Source organism: Apodemus sylvaticus, chromosome 12, assembly GCF_947179515.1.
Source record: "Apodemus sylvaticus chromosome 12, mApoSyl1.1, whole genome shotgun sequence".
Taxonomy (NCBI): Eukaryota; Metazoa; Chordata; class Mammalia; order Rodentia; family Muridae; genus Apodemus; species Apodemus sylvaticus.
In genome coordinates this window covers 37,279,329-37,293,217 of record NC_067483.1, presented here as the reverse complement: position 1 = coordinate 37,293,217, position 13,889 = coordinate 37,279,329, and the positions used below count along the sequence as shown (strand labels likewise).

General features: G+C 49.4%; 1 protein-coding gene across 2 annotated transcripts; it reads right to left on the bottom strand.

The window, feature by feature from the left end:
* Nucleotides 1-291: 291 nt before the first annotated feature.
* On the bottom strand, nucleotides 292-13,651 carry C12H1orf116 (chromosome 12 C1orf116 homolog). 2 transcript variants are annotated; one of them, XM_052200830.1, is made up of 4 exons: nucleotides 13,418-13,651; nucleotides 7,736-7,921; nucleotides 4,197-4,380; nucleotides 292-2,877 (listed from the first exon to the last, which is right to left on the bottom strand). In XM_052200830.1, exons 2-4 carry the CDS (start codon nucleotides 7,838-7,840, stop codon nucleotides 1,352-1,354), a joined length of 1,815 nt encoding a protein of 604 aa, XP_052056790.1. In that variant the 5' UTR covers nucleotides 7,841-7,921; nucleotides 13,418-13,651; the 3' UTR covers nucleotides 292-1,351. The 2 variants fall into 2 exon arrangements, 1 of the variants encoding a protein (XP_052056790.1); XR_007980486.1 differs by lacking the exons at nucleotides 4,197-4,380; nucleotides 7,736-7,921; nucleotides 13,418-13,651 and adding an exon at nucleotides 3,664-3,816 and having other exon boundaries at nucleotides 2,791-2,877.
* Between the last annotated feature and the right edge of the window lie 238 nt (nucleotides 13,652-13,889).

The following is a 13,889-nucleotide window of genomic DNA, read 5'->3' as shown; positions in this document are numbered from 1 at the left end:
TGGCAGGATGGAGTAGCCACCTGACTGGCCCCACAGCTGTATTAGGTGAGCTGTATCACGTGTGTATTTCTTGTCCTGGTTTCAGCTTTCGCTGTTACTAAATGGCAGGATGAGTCTGACTTAGCACCTCCTTTTCTGGTGGCTGCAGGGAGTTTTAAGATCTCCCTAAGGTCCAAAATTCTCTGTATGTGTTGGGGTTTTCATCATCAGAACTGAGAAAACTTGAACACTTTCTTTTTTTTAAAAAAAAAAAAGAGTAATTTTTTTTAGTGGGGGTGTGTGTGTTCGTGTGTTCATGTGTGTGTGAGAGTTCAGAAGTCCTTGGAGGGCAGCAGAGAGTGTTGGATCCCCCGGATTTGGAACTGAGTTCCGCGCAGTTGTGAGCAGGTGCTCGGGATTGAACTCAGGTCCTCTGAAAGAGCTCTTAACCATGGAGCCCCCTGTGCAACCCCCAGGAAACCTGAACACCTTTGAACAGCAGGGAGAGGTTGGGAAATGACGCCGTGTATTTAGAAAGCTTTGGGGCTGGGCTTCCAGCTCAGAGCTGACCTGCCCTGAAACCAGCCAGGGAAACAGAAAGCAGGAAGAACAGGGACTCCAGAATCATGGGCCATGACACAGTTTATTATTGTATTCGTCAAGCCCATGATAAGAATTCTTCCAGGTAGAAATGGAGGAGTGTGTGTGTGGCCCTATATTCGCTTTCTCAGACCAGGGTGTGGCCCCTTGCTATCAGTCAGCTATGAGATGTAGAGCCAGGCATATGTCCTAGCCTGTAAGAAATGATAGGGGAAGGCAGTGGGTAAAGATACTGAACTGGATCCCCTTGGCCTCAGGACATGTCTGGGAGGCCCCGAGAGAGGAACTCAGCAAATACAAGCCAGTCTCCGTTTACTGCGGAAACTCAGCCCGTATTTCACACCGTGCTCAGTGTAACTCATCTTTTTAAAGTTGCTTCTACCTCCTCTGTGCTGTTTGACTGTGCTTCTCAGGTTTGGCCACTCTGCTGCACTTAGTTCTGGGGCAGGCTGAACTTTGCACTTGTAAATTCTCAACCGAGGACAGTTCTCAACAGTGATTCCTTGTGTTATATAAATAGTGTCAGCGATATGTTAGCCCCCCTCCTTTCTCTCTCTCCCCCCTCTCTCCTCCTGTGAGACTAATCGTCAGAATGATCTGTGCATGTACTCAATGGCACAATCGCCTGAGTACAGACATATCCTTGGCCTCAAGCCTCTCCCTTCTTCACCTCAGACAGGAAGGAAGCCAGCTCTGAGCTGTGAGGCTGCAAAGGCTCTGGGCAGAGCCAGTCTCTTCCGGCAGGTTGGCACGGGCTATGCCCATGCCTACCCTACTCCTTCAGCAGTCCCAACTTCTTCAGAGCCTCCCTCCTGTGCCCATCAGGAATGCCCTTTGGAGATATCTTGACACTGACACAGGGCGGACGAGGAAGCTTGTCATGACTCTGTCCTTTGAAGGACGGTTGCTGGGAGCACTGGCCCTGCTCCAGGCCAACCATCTTGCCCCCCTGGATTCCTGCAAAATCCTTCCCCATGCCCAAGGAGGCAGGCCGGGGCCGGGAATTACGAAAGACACTGGGTGAAACCTTGTCTGAGAGGGGGCTCTTTCCCAGAGATGTGCTGGTTTGGCAGCTGGGGTCTTTCTCGGCTGCTGAGAGATAGCTGCTCAATCCCACGCCTGAGCGCTCCAGAGTATTGGACTTGAAGTTCATCTGTCTCAGGCCAGGGATGCTACTTTCCCGGAGGGTCAGCCGTGGGTCAGGCTTGGGCTGTGTCAGGGAACTGTTTTCTTTTGAGGCCTTAGGGATAGGAATGGGCATGGACTTGGCAGCTGCAGTCTTTCCTGGAGGGGTTTCCTGGGTTGGAATCTTGCTTAGAGAGTCCATAGGAGTGACAGCCTTCACTGGGGAAGGTTTCCCTGCTGCAGAAGCAGTTCCTGACACCAGAACTGGTGGTGGTGCTGACGATGCTGACTGAGCAGGAGTCCGGGACTGGGAAGGGGTCTGAGCGTGAGCCTCCTTGACTTTGAGGGTCCCGGTATGTTTATTTACAAGCAGACTGGGATCATCTTGGTCTTGGGGCAGCCCTAGCTTTTCCAGAGCCTCTCTGCGGGCTTTCCTTTGTTCTTGCAAAGAGGAAACAGGGCCCGAGTCTGTAGCTTCAGTGTGATTTGACAACCAGTTCTGGGGATGGCTGTGGAAACTGCTCCGGCTGCTCTTCAGGACGATGTTAGGTGGCAGCTTACGGGGCTTTGTAGCTGTGGTGAGGGGAGCCTGCTGGATGTTTGGCTTGACCCCTGAAGGCAGGGAAGGTTCGTCAGATTTCATGTTCTGAGATGACTGGGCAGGAGGCTGTTCTGGTTGCTGTGACCCTTCTGTCCAGCCTTTCTCAGTGGCTTTATGGGACATGGTTTCAGAAGACATTTCCATGTTCTTCGGGGAGTGTGGACGTCTGTCTGGAGAGTGGCCCCGTGGTGTGTGAGTCTGTTCTGGCTTTTTCGGGGTTCTCTCTTCCCCACTTTTCTTTGGACTAGTGTCCTGGAAAGCTTCTGGCGGAGGTATGAGAACTGTGTTTAGGTCAAGCGTACCCTTCTGGGATGGGGCTGGTGGCTGCACCGTCTTAGCGCCCTTCTGCCCTTTCTTGGGATCCTCTAAAAACACCTCAGATGGTTCAGAGGTGGGGCTGTTAGTCTGGGTGGCGCTTTCCCTGACGTTCTGGCTTCTGCTAAGATGAAGGTTTCTGGGAAGGCTGTAGGAACCTGACCTGAGGCCCAGGCTGTGAGACTCGGGAGGACCGGAGGACTGGGCCACTCTCTTTGGCACTGGCACCTGCTGAATGTCTAAGGCCTCTGGCTTTCCTGTGGGAATTAAGGAGAACAGAAGGAGTTCAGACTGGAGGAACAGAAGGAGGAAACAGACGGAGACTGCTGCTAGAGCAGAAAGCACATTACCTCCCCAACTCCCTTCCCCAACAGTAGGGTTTGTTTTATTTGGTCTGTTTTTAACAGGCCAGCGCTGGTTTCTGGAGGTCACACAGACTGATGGATAAAGAATGGCAGGCTCTTTTTGACTAAGAATTGACTTTTTATGACGGTTGGAAGACATCACTTCTGAGTTGCTTCGAATCTTTGACTCAGGCTCTCCCGTCCTTCTATTCCTGCGCCAAAGTCAGGGAGAGACTTTAAGATGCTCTTTCTAGCTAGCATGGCGCCCAGGTAACAGAGCCTGTGGAAGTGCTTGATCTAAACTCGACGTGCTTTGCCCTTCCTAGGAGGGCCCGGGTGTTTCTGTGATAGCTAGTGACCCATACCAGTGACTGACACAGTATCTTGCCTAGAGATCTTGGCAGGTATGTGAGGTCCACTGGGCCCAGTGAATTAGCCTCAGGGCACAATGAAATTTCCATTTCTTTTGTTTGTTTGTTTGTTTGTTTTGTTCCACCCCCCCCACACACACACACACAGGGTTTCTCTGTGTAGCCCTGGCTGTCCTGGAACTCACTCTGTAGAACAGGCTGGCCTCGAACTCAGAAATCTGCCTGCCTCTGCCTCCCAAGTGCTGGGATTAAAGGCCTGTGCCTAGCAAAGTTTCCATTTCTACTCTGTCTAAATGGAGGGCCCGAGGCCATGCTAATAAGTACTTACTGAGTTAGGAAGCAACACCAGTGGGAATGATCCACTGTAGCAGTGTTTTCTGTTGCCCCTGGAACACAGTCTCTTACACTTGTGTGCACCGCAACCTCTTTTACTGAATTGGGACTCCACAGGCTTTCTGTTGTCTTTTAACAGGGGCCTCAAGGTACCACACACTGGAACAGCCCTCTCTTATCTCCCACAGTCTTGTTCTCTGGTTCACCCAGATTAGCTCCCTATGCTGACTCATTGTCTCCTGGGCCTCCCTGGCTCCTCCTTACATGAGGTATCCTACCTCTTTTTAAGTTCTTCCCTGACAGGAAGGGAGCTAGACAGACCCCTTTCCTTCCTAGGCCTCTGCTACTTCATATAAAGACACAAGAAGCTGTTTTCTCAGGAAGCCTCTCCTCCTCTAGCTTTGGTCTGGCTAGGAGAATTCAGGGCTCCCTTTTCTGCCTGGGAACTTGCCCCAGAGGACAAGCAAGGTGGGAAGTGTTTAGGAGACGCTGGTCTTCTGATTGTTGCTTCCCTCCACAGTCTCTCACCCTGGGGAGCCTGTTGGGTGGTGGTGGTGGGTAGTGCCCGGAAACTCCGAGGACTGGTGGCTGGCTCAGACTCGTCTGTGGAGAGCCCACTGTCAGCCTCAGCCTCCAGGGAGCCGATGGTCTTCTCCAGGAAGAGCAGACACTCCTTCTCTTCGGCAGACAGGAAGTCGTAGCTGCTGTCACTCTGTTGGGAGAAGGAGCTTTGAGGTTGGGGGTGGGGATGGGGGTGCTGAGACTTGCCCTGCTACTGGGGAAGAAAGATGCAAAGCCACCAAGCCTTCCCTGGTTCTGCTCTGCCAACCACTGAAGCAGCTTCCTGCAACAGTAGGCACCAAGGCGGCCTGCCAGGCTGATGCCCACCAGGACTCAGTTCGGAAGGCAAGGCAGGCAGGTGGCAAGGACACTTTTCTGTTGCTTAGTCCCGAGTAGGTAGACTATTTAGGGGCACAGATCAGAAGCAGCCCCAGGTTTTCATTCCAGTTCCATATGACTGTAATATTTCAAGAAGTATGTCTCCCATCTCACCCTGAAATTTAGGGGCCAACAGCATGGCTAAAACTTGACTGGTATCTGGTATCTCCTTTAACTTTTCAAAGCATTTCTGCCTCCTCTCATCTACTACCTAGCAGGCAGGCCAGTGCCAACAGCAGCTACGTACACAGCAAAAGGAGCCGCGGGGCTGTGTGGTGTTTGACCTGAGCTTTTGCTTGGCATTTCCATTCCTTGTCATAATGTCTGTGATGCTTCAGAGCCATATCTATTCCAGACTCCCTGAGATTGCTGGTGAAGGTTGCTGGACAGTTCTAAATTATCCTGGGGGGTTCAGGAAGAGGCTGTGAAACAACCCTTTTCCAGTCGAGCCTGCCCCATAAGTCATCTGCCAGATGCCTGGGCCTGCACAACCAGGGGAGTCCCCTGACAGTTCTTGCCATTAAAAGATCTTCAATGCTGCCCTCTGGATCTCTCTCTCCTTCATAGATGACCCACTGGAGCGTGACTCCTCATACTGGCGCGTCTTCCAGTCACAAACAACAAGATGATGTCTCTGTGTTCCCAAACCTCTCATGTCAAAGGGAAGATGTGCGTTTATTGCAAGTACTTTGGATTACAATGTGCATGAATTGTACATTGTAATCTTTCCTGCTCCCTGTTTCTATATTAAAACTTATTATCTAGGCATCCAGCACACTACTAGGTACACTACTGAGTTCGGGGATGACTCTGTCTCCAAAACAAAGAAACAACCCGTACACCTGTTAACTATGTTAAACACTGACATTTGGAAGAACCTTTTATAAGCCTCAGGTTTTCTTTTCCTTTCTGGTCCCCTCTCCCCTTTTTTCTCCCTGAGACAGCAACCTAGTAACAGAGGCTGGCTGTGAACCTGCTCCGTAGCCAAGGATGATCTTGGATTTCTGACTCGCTCCCCTCCATCTGGTATTTAACTAGGTTTTGTGTGTGTCAGGAATCTAACCCAGGCCTTTATGCATGGAGGGCAAGCACTGTCCCCCTATCCCCAGCTGTACCCCCACCTACCCCACCCCCCAGCCACAAGCTACATCCTCAAATCCTCTTCAGGACACAAGACAGTCAAGTCCGAGCTCTTCACTCAGCCTTCCGATGTGAGTAAGAATGATGATCAGCAAGGGAACGCTTACGCTTGGATGTAAGGTACATTTCCTCCTTCACTCCTACCTTAGAGGACCCAGAATTTAAACTCAGGTCCAGAAAAAAGAATAGCTTCTTCCATGCCCTGACAAACAGTTAAGCACTGATTTTCACATTTCTGTCTCTGCTCATAGAGGGCCATTTATTTTCTACATAGAGACTTTATTTCTTTTACCGTTTGGAAATCTTTATTACTTTGTATGTGTGCAATCTTCGTACGTGTGTTTTTGTGGGCATGTGTGTGCTGCTGTCCGTGGAGAGGTCAGAAAGACTCAGTTTCCTCCTTGTACCCTGTGGATTCTGAGAATAGAATTCCATCTTTATGTCCTGAGCCATCTCATGAACTCTGTTTATTTAGAAGGTTTCACTGTACAGCCCAGCCTGGCTGATAATATGGTGTCTCCCTATCTTAGCTTTCTGTGTGTTGAGACTAGGTGTGCGTCAATATACTCAGTAAGAAGAGCTTCTTTTTTCCATGTTCTTATTCATAGGGCGCTGCGGATGGACACACTGGGGAGCAGCCCAGTTTTCTAGTTGCTCTTTGTTATGTTAGCTGTTTTCCTTTAACCCCAGGCACTCCCTTTTGGGGGAAACTTCTAAGACTCAACTAACAAAAGTTAGATTGCTCAGAGATCTCAGAAAAATCACAAGATTCATGTAGCCCCTCCCCAAGGTTATGTAGGCAGTAGACAGATGGGGGACAGACAGATGGGGGGGCAGGGAGACAGAATGACAGAGACAGAGAAAGGCAGAGACACAGAGAGAAAGAGGGAGGGAGGGAGAGAGTGGAGATTGACTCTTTGGAGGGCTATCTGCAAGTTAGTCAGGGAGCTACAAGGAACAGGTTTTGAGCTGTCCCCCATGCTGGTGGCTTTTTGGTGAGGTCTGATAGTTAGTTACCCATGCTCTTGTAAGTAACCTCCATATTAGGATCATCTCTTCGGTCTGTCTGTGCCCTATCAAGCCTCCCCAGGAAAAGTCAGGCACCACACACATCCTGTTACTCCATCATCATCGGGTGTTAATATTTTCCCTATTTTAAAACCGAGGTGATTAGACCCATGTGGTGGTACATACCTTTAATTTCAGCACTTGGGAATCAGAGGCAGGTGGATCTCTGTAAGTTCAAGGCCAGCCTGGCTAACATAGTGAGACCCTGTCTTGAACCACAAACAGACAAGTCCCAAACTGAAGTGACTGAAGCTTAGAGAAACTGGTGATGTGCCAAGGTAGCATGGCTTCTAAGTGGGGAATCTGGATGTCTTTGCTTCCAGAAGAGCTCCCAGCTATTCTGCTCTCGTTGACTTTTGTGGGAAACTGAAGACATGCTGTTCATTGCAGTGAACCCTCCCATCGCCCTGCACCCCTCACTAATCCCCTCTCCCTCGCCAAGACAGGCCTCACTATGTAATCCTGGCTATATTGGAACTTGACTAGGCTGGCCTCAAACTCAATGAGATCCACCTGCCTCTGCCTCCGCAGTGCTGGGATTAAGGGTGTTCACCACTATGCCTGGGCATTGCCAAGAATTGCAAAAGTCCGCGTGCTACCAAAATCTACCTTCCAGTTTCCAGCCCGACTTAAGTGCCTGCTCCTTTTCTCCACTTAAGCTCTTTGATCTAATGAAAATGGGAGTGGGTAGGCATTGATCCGATTGCTCTCTGAGGCTGTCCCACCCAGTTCTCTACAGAAGCAGAGGTGACTCAGAGGCAGGAATCCAGTGATTCACTCCCGGGTGAAGAAGATGAAAGAGAAGGTGTGCTGAGTGACAGTGGGTGGCCCAGCCGGGCAGGGAGGGCGGGGCGGGGCGGGGCTGGGCGGAGCCGGTGTGCAGAGCGGGGGGCCAGGCTGCGAGAGGGAAGAGTACATACAGATCCAGAGTGGGTGGAGGTGGTGCTCATCATGCCGCCACAGGTGCCGATGTGGGTCACAGGTTCTGAGCACAGCCCTGCTGGCCAAAGCTCCCTCTTGGGCATCGCCTGAAGCAAGGCGCAGGGGTGGTGAAAGGGGCTCCCAGAGGGGAAGTGAATGGAAGTGAAGAATGTCCCAAGCTGGGCCTGAAAAGAGAACAATCAAAGCCACGTGTGAGCAGAGGCTTCTGCAAAACTCTGTTCAGGCCCCGGGGCTCTATGATGCCAAGATACCAAGGAAGCAGCAGAGCTGGAAGGGGGCTGTGGTCCGGGCTGGCCATGTCTGAACTCCACCCCAGCCTGCCCATTGGGACATACAAGCCGATTCAAATGCATGCAGAAAGATGGATTCAGGGAGCAGAGGGTAGGCCAGTCAGACAAGAGGTTCTGTTCTTTCTCTTAGTTGCTTCCTCCCACTAGGAAGCAAGGAGTTGAACTTATATTTCCATTACCCCACCCAATACATAGCACAGGTTGAGAGCTTGGGTTCTGAGTTTAAATCCCAGTTGAACCACTTAGGTATTTGATTTGAGGCAAATTGCTTGTTAAGTATGGTTAACGGAAGGATTAAATGGGCAGCCAGTTAGCACACACAGCTCTGTTGGAAGCAGATAATCACCAAGTGAATTTAATAGGTAACCACTATTGTTCTTATAAAAATCAGACAAGGTCCATCTACACCAAATTAAATCGAAGCATAGGGAACAAGAAAGAAGGGTTTTTGGAGAGAAGGGTTTCTGTACAGATGGGGGATTCCAGGCCCTTAATAACATACTTCTTACAGTTATTTTGAGAGCATGGTACAATGGGAGCCTGTGTAGAACACTCTGTACAGGATATGCCCAATAATGTCAGTCGGAGTCATTGTTAATAATATCATAAACATGACATGCCACTAGGAAGACTAAGGTCATCTTTCTGCCCTGGGTCACATGAGCATGGCACCTGCAGCGGCTGAGAGCCGCCCCATTTCCCCTGAGTAACACTTGTGTTCTGCCACTGCTTACATTCCTAGACAAGTTCCCTAGACAACCATCAGACGAACAAGAAAGATGTCTAGGTTAGTTTCTCTCAATCTCAGCTCCGTGTGTGTGTGTGTGTGTGTGTGTGTGTGTGTGTGTGTGGTGTGCTGTGGTGTGTAATATTTCAAGTTCATTTTGGAAGCAGTAATAGCAACTAACCAACAACCAACCAACCAACCAACCAACCAACCAAAAACAACTTCATTGCTGTTACTGAACTTCCCAAGGATTTTCACATCAGGTTGTTAGAAATAGACCCATTAGAGCTGGGCAGGTCAAGAACAACCCTCTCTATGAAAAATGAAAGTTTAAAAGAATCATGTACAAACCAGTATCAGGAGCAATAGAAACATAGAGGAGAGATAGATTTTATGTGACTCAATTCCATAGTCTGCCTGTAACACTGTACTATATTATTTATTTATTTATTTATTTATTTATTTATTTTTTCTGTACCATATTTTTAATCATTTCTGCTACTCCTCTGATAGAAGGTAGACTGTCCTGGGACAATACTGAGGTCTGGGGACCTGGAGCTTAGACGCCAGGGTACATACATGTTCCTCTGCTAACGGTTGCTCCAGTTGCCAGTGTCAGGTTTGGGCTAGGTTAGGTGAATCTGTCTTCCAGCCTGGCCATGCTGGCAAGGGTAAGGCATCACAGGGCTCCTCTCTTGCTTAGGAGAGACCATTAAATAAAGCTGGGAAGGGTGAGCAGGGCACTGGGGAAAGAGAAAGCAGGGTACTGAGCCAGACACATAGAGTTCAGAGCCTCTTAGGAGATAAGGAGGGCCCAGGAGGGAAGGGACAATCATGAAGCCGGATGATATTAACATGGGGCGAGGCAGCTCTAGGATTTCTGCAAGAGGTCAGTTCCTCAATATCCCCAGCCCAAAGAAACAGAAATTCAAGAAGCTTCCAGACTAAGTTCACTCTTCACAGTCACACATTTTGGAGGTTCAGAGTACTAACTTATTCCTTCCCCCTCTGTAAGGTTAAGGCCACTCAAAACTGCTCCCTGAGAAGCTGTTCATAGGGCTAGGCAACGGCTGAGTTCTCCACCCTATACTGCCCTCACCAAGGCTCAAGGGGCACAGCAGAAGAGCAGGTAGAAAGACTAAAGAGTTAGAAGAGATGGTGGGGTGGGGAAAGGTCTGAAATGTCACAGTTTAGGCAGGGCACAGCCATTGTCACCGTGAGCTCTCAGCTTCTCGAAACTGCACCTGGTCTGCACAAGAATCACCCACTAGTAGCCAAGCAAGGATGGGACTCAGTGAGCCTTCCCCCCAACTGCTGAACTACTTCCTAGGGATAGACTCAGAAAAGGGGGGAGTGTGACTTCAGTGTACCTCTTGGCGACCTCACCACTGATCACAAAGACGGCCCCAGATAAACTAAATGGACCACGTAACAAAATCCCTAGTCAGGAATCTGGGGAAGGGACAGGTAGAAAGGAGGAAAGGGTGATGGGATAGGAGGACAGGGAGAGATCGAGCAGAATGAATTACACACATGCATGGGGTTGACGCAGAGCTAACTTAATAAAGAAAGAAAGCAGTCTGAGAAAGCCAATCATCAGACTACCGGGCAAGCTACTTGGAGACTTCTTCGTGGCTTCAGCCTACTATGCTAAGCTTCCCATACCACTTTATTTCCTGTAAAGTCAGCGACTAAAGAGAATCTGGGGAATGTTTGTTCAGACTAGCATTTGTGTGCACCTAATAGGCACTAGGGGCATGACACTGCATAAGAGAAAAACATCATTTTCAGGGAGTCGGTGTGGATTCAAGGGACAATTTTTGGCTTCACTATTCCATGTGCAATAGAAGAAACATAGAAGGTATAGAGTAATAAATCCTGAAGGTGACTCGCTACAATTAATGTAATGTTCCCTCCAATGGGTGAGGTGCTGCCTCTTTCTTTATCAGGGAAAATCACTACCTTTGTTCCTTCACGTGTGCTTTGGGCTGCACTGTGGGCTGCTGGCTTCTTGTTCCTCCCTGGAAGCCCACTGAACTCTCACGTCTAAGCCAGAGGCAACTGAAGAGACCCAGACAATGGGCATAGCTCTGCTTCGTACTCTGCCTGCTCTTGCTACGGAGTGCTCTCGGATGAACTAATCAGATCTTCAGTAGAGTGAGGTCGTATTGTCTTCATTTCACATCAGAGAAAACTGGCGGGTTTCCCAAATTCCTAAGTAGGAATGACTCACACTTACAAAGGACTTCTCGAGACATTGACTAGATGCCAGCATACTTAAGTAAGGATCACTGGCCACTCTGCTACTGAGGGTCCGGATCCCCTTGTCTTCTAAATCATGCCTTAAAGTCTGTGCATTATCTGCTCCAGCTTTGTATTTCCAGATTGGTCGGTTATTCTGACAACAGACCCGTGAGTGAAAAAACACAGCACCAGATGCAGTTGCAGACGATGCTGTTGGCACCACCCAGTCACGGGATCAGGGAGTGCTGCCGAGACCGTATTTCCACACCTAGTTTTCTGATACAAGGAGTCTGAGCAGAAAATGTCTGTCTTCTCTCAGCACCTTCGCACTCTCCGCCCCTGGTTCAGCCTAACCTAGACGCATTGTGTCCTTCTACCAAATTTATAACCTTGAAACTTGGGTGCTGTATCCCGGCAGCAATCGAAACCCTAGGCCTTTCTGCCAGATAAGAAACCCGAGAAACAAGCAGGAAGAGTCAAGGTGAGGGTTTCGTATCTTTTCACCCTTGACCTCTTTTGGAGACTTAAGGGCAAAAGGAAACAAGCTAAGAAATGTGCACAGCCTATATCAGGGCCACCTATCCAAAGACACATTAAATATTAACTACATCTCAGAAACTGGCCAAGCCTTGTAAGAGAGTAAGTAAATGGCACACAGAGCCCTGGCATCTGGAGCAGTGGGTGGGGAGGAGGGCCAGAGGGCTGGAGTGCCAGTCTCGGCTGTGTGAATCAGACCTCCTCACCATCCTCTCCTATGAGCACGCCTTTCTGTCTCCTGAGGACTCATCCCAGAGTCCCAGAGGAAAGCTGCTCTTAGGTAAGGAGCTCTGCTCTCTGTTGGCTCAGAACGAGGCCTGGCAGGAGAGCACCCAGGAAACCTAACAAAAGCTCCGGAAGACTAAAATGGGTACCATTTGCACAGTGCTGTCTCTCTTTTACCGGTGCTTTTGTGGGAGGGAACTCGGTGGAAATACCCTCTGCAGAGCAGAGCTTTGCTAAACGTTGCAGGTAACTCCTGTGGCCCCTCTTGCTGACAAGTTTGTCATCCGTGATAGCGAGTGAAGTGAGCTGGCACTATGGAGTAAGGGAAAGATAACGTTTGAAGCTCCAGCATTGAGGACCAGAAGCTCAATATATTCATCTAGCGCTGCACGCTGATGTCATCTCATGGTCCTTTCTCTGCAGAAGGCCAGAGGTAAAGTTAGCTGCTGTGGGCTGACCCCATGCTAATGATAGTGAGCTGACTTGCTCCCCTGACTGCACTTCTGTGACAGCTGTGACAGTGCAGGTGCTCCAGCTGCACTCTTGTGTCCGCCGCGGGGGCATCTGAAGAAATGCAGAGCAGGACCTCCACCGGAGTCTGTTCTCCTCAGGACTCTGCCCGCTGCATCACTCTGGCCTGAGCCCCAGCTGGCACGCTGGCCAGGCTTGGTATGTTGAGATGAAATAAAACGTGGGTGAGGCCCGGCATGGCCAAGTAACTTTAATTTTTTTAGGGTCTACATCTATTAACAGATAAAGTGAAAGATTTAACTAGTAGACCCTAAGTAAACTTGATCAGAGTTCAAATAGTTGTGGGCTTTCCAAAGATGAAATGTTAGCTTGAGTTGGGAGTCCCCTCCACGTTTCCAAGCCTCAATTCTCCTTGCAAATAATGCAGCTCAGTTCAGACTTTACCTATCTGCATAGAGTGCGCCATTATCAACTAACACACACACACTGCGCCCCTTATTTAAATAGAGATAGACACTGAGCCATGGAGAATTTCCTGTTACACATGGAATGGAAAACTAAGGTACCTGCCTCACCCACATGACTCTCCCCTCCGTTTGACTCTCTGCGCTCCAATTATCCAGTCACTCATTCCCTTTCAAAATCACTACTTCATCTTAGTGTTTGGAGATGGAAATTTCCAAATTCCAAATTCTAGGCATAGGTGGTGGCTTTTTTTTTTTTTTTTTTTTTTTTTTTTTTTTTTTTTTTTTTTTTTTTTTTTGAGACAGGTCTTTCCAGGTAGGACAGGCTAGCCCGGAACTTGCTGCATTGCCCAGCAGCCTGGTTTCAAACTTTCCCTCATCCAGCCTCGGCCTCCTGAGTACTATGATTATGGGTGGATACCACCATGCCTGGCTCTGGCTGCTGTTTGTACAATATGATTATGTAAGTTAAATAAAGAAACGGGAGAGATGTCTCCCAGTCCTCCATAAAAATATTCAATTCTGGAAAATCTCAGGCTGACTGAGAGACTAGACCATCAGAGATGAAAACCCCAGGTGCGGTGTAAAGAGTCAGACACTCTTGCGGCAGTCCCCAGCACAGCCCTGTAGCTTTGCCTTCCCTTAAAATCTTTCCCCTTGTTGCAGGCAGAATAAGCAACAGTTGGTTAGTGATTGACTCACCTTCTCTGGGTTGGGGTCTGAAGACAAGAAAGTAACGCCCTTCTATTCCAGAGGGCAGAGATGGAGACGGTTTGCCTCTCAGGCGGCGTCTCCTCCTGGTTTCTTTTGACCTCCTCCTGACTTACCTAGACAGGTAAAAGCTTCATCCGTGCTGCATGGACACACCCTGCTGCTGACTCTAAGCCAATCCTGGCTTCCCTCCCTGCTCCTCATTCCAGCTGTTCAGTCAGGGAGGACCCAGGAGGGAATGAGCAGGGAGGTGCTTCGTTGTCCTGGCCAATCACCTCCTGCCCCCGCCTCCCCACCCCACCCCCTCTTTACTTAGAGCCAATGAACTGCTAAAAGGAAAGGGTAGGTGTAGTAGAAGGCTGGAGCAGGTCTGAGCTGAGTGGAAGGGGAGTATGGAGAGTTTGGCTGGGCGGAGGGAGGTCAATGGAACTTGGTTTTCCTTCCTGAGAGGAACACGCCAGTG

Bases quoted from the DNA above. Each gene is read 5' to 3' on its own strand.
- C12H1orf116 (XM_052200830.1), bottom strand. From the start codon at position 7,840: ATGCCCAAGAGGGAGCTTTGGCCAGCAGGGCTGTGCTCAGAACCTGTG. The intron at 4,381-7,735 runs GTATGTACTCTT...TTCTCCCAACAG, and splicing joins CCTCCACCCACTCTGGATCT to AGTGACAGCAGCTACGACTT. The intron at 2,878-4,196 runs GTGAGAGACTGT...TAATTCCCACAG, and splicing joins CACCCAACAGGCTCCCCAGG to GAAAGCCAGAGGCCTTAGAC.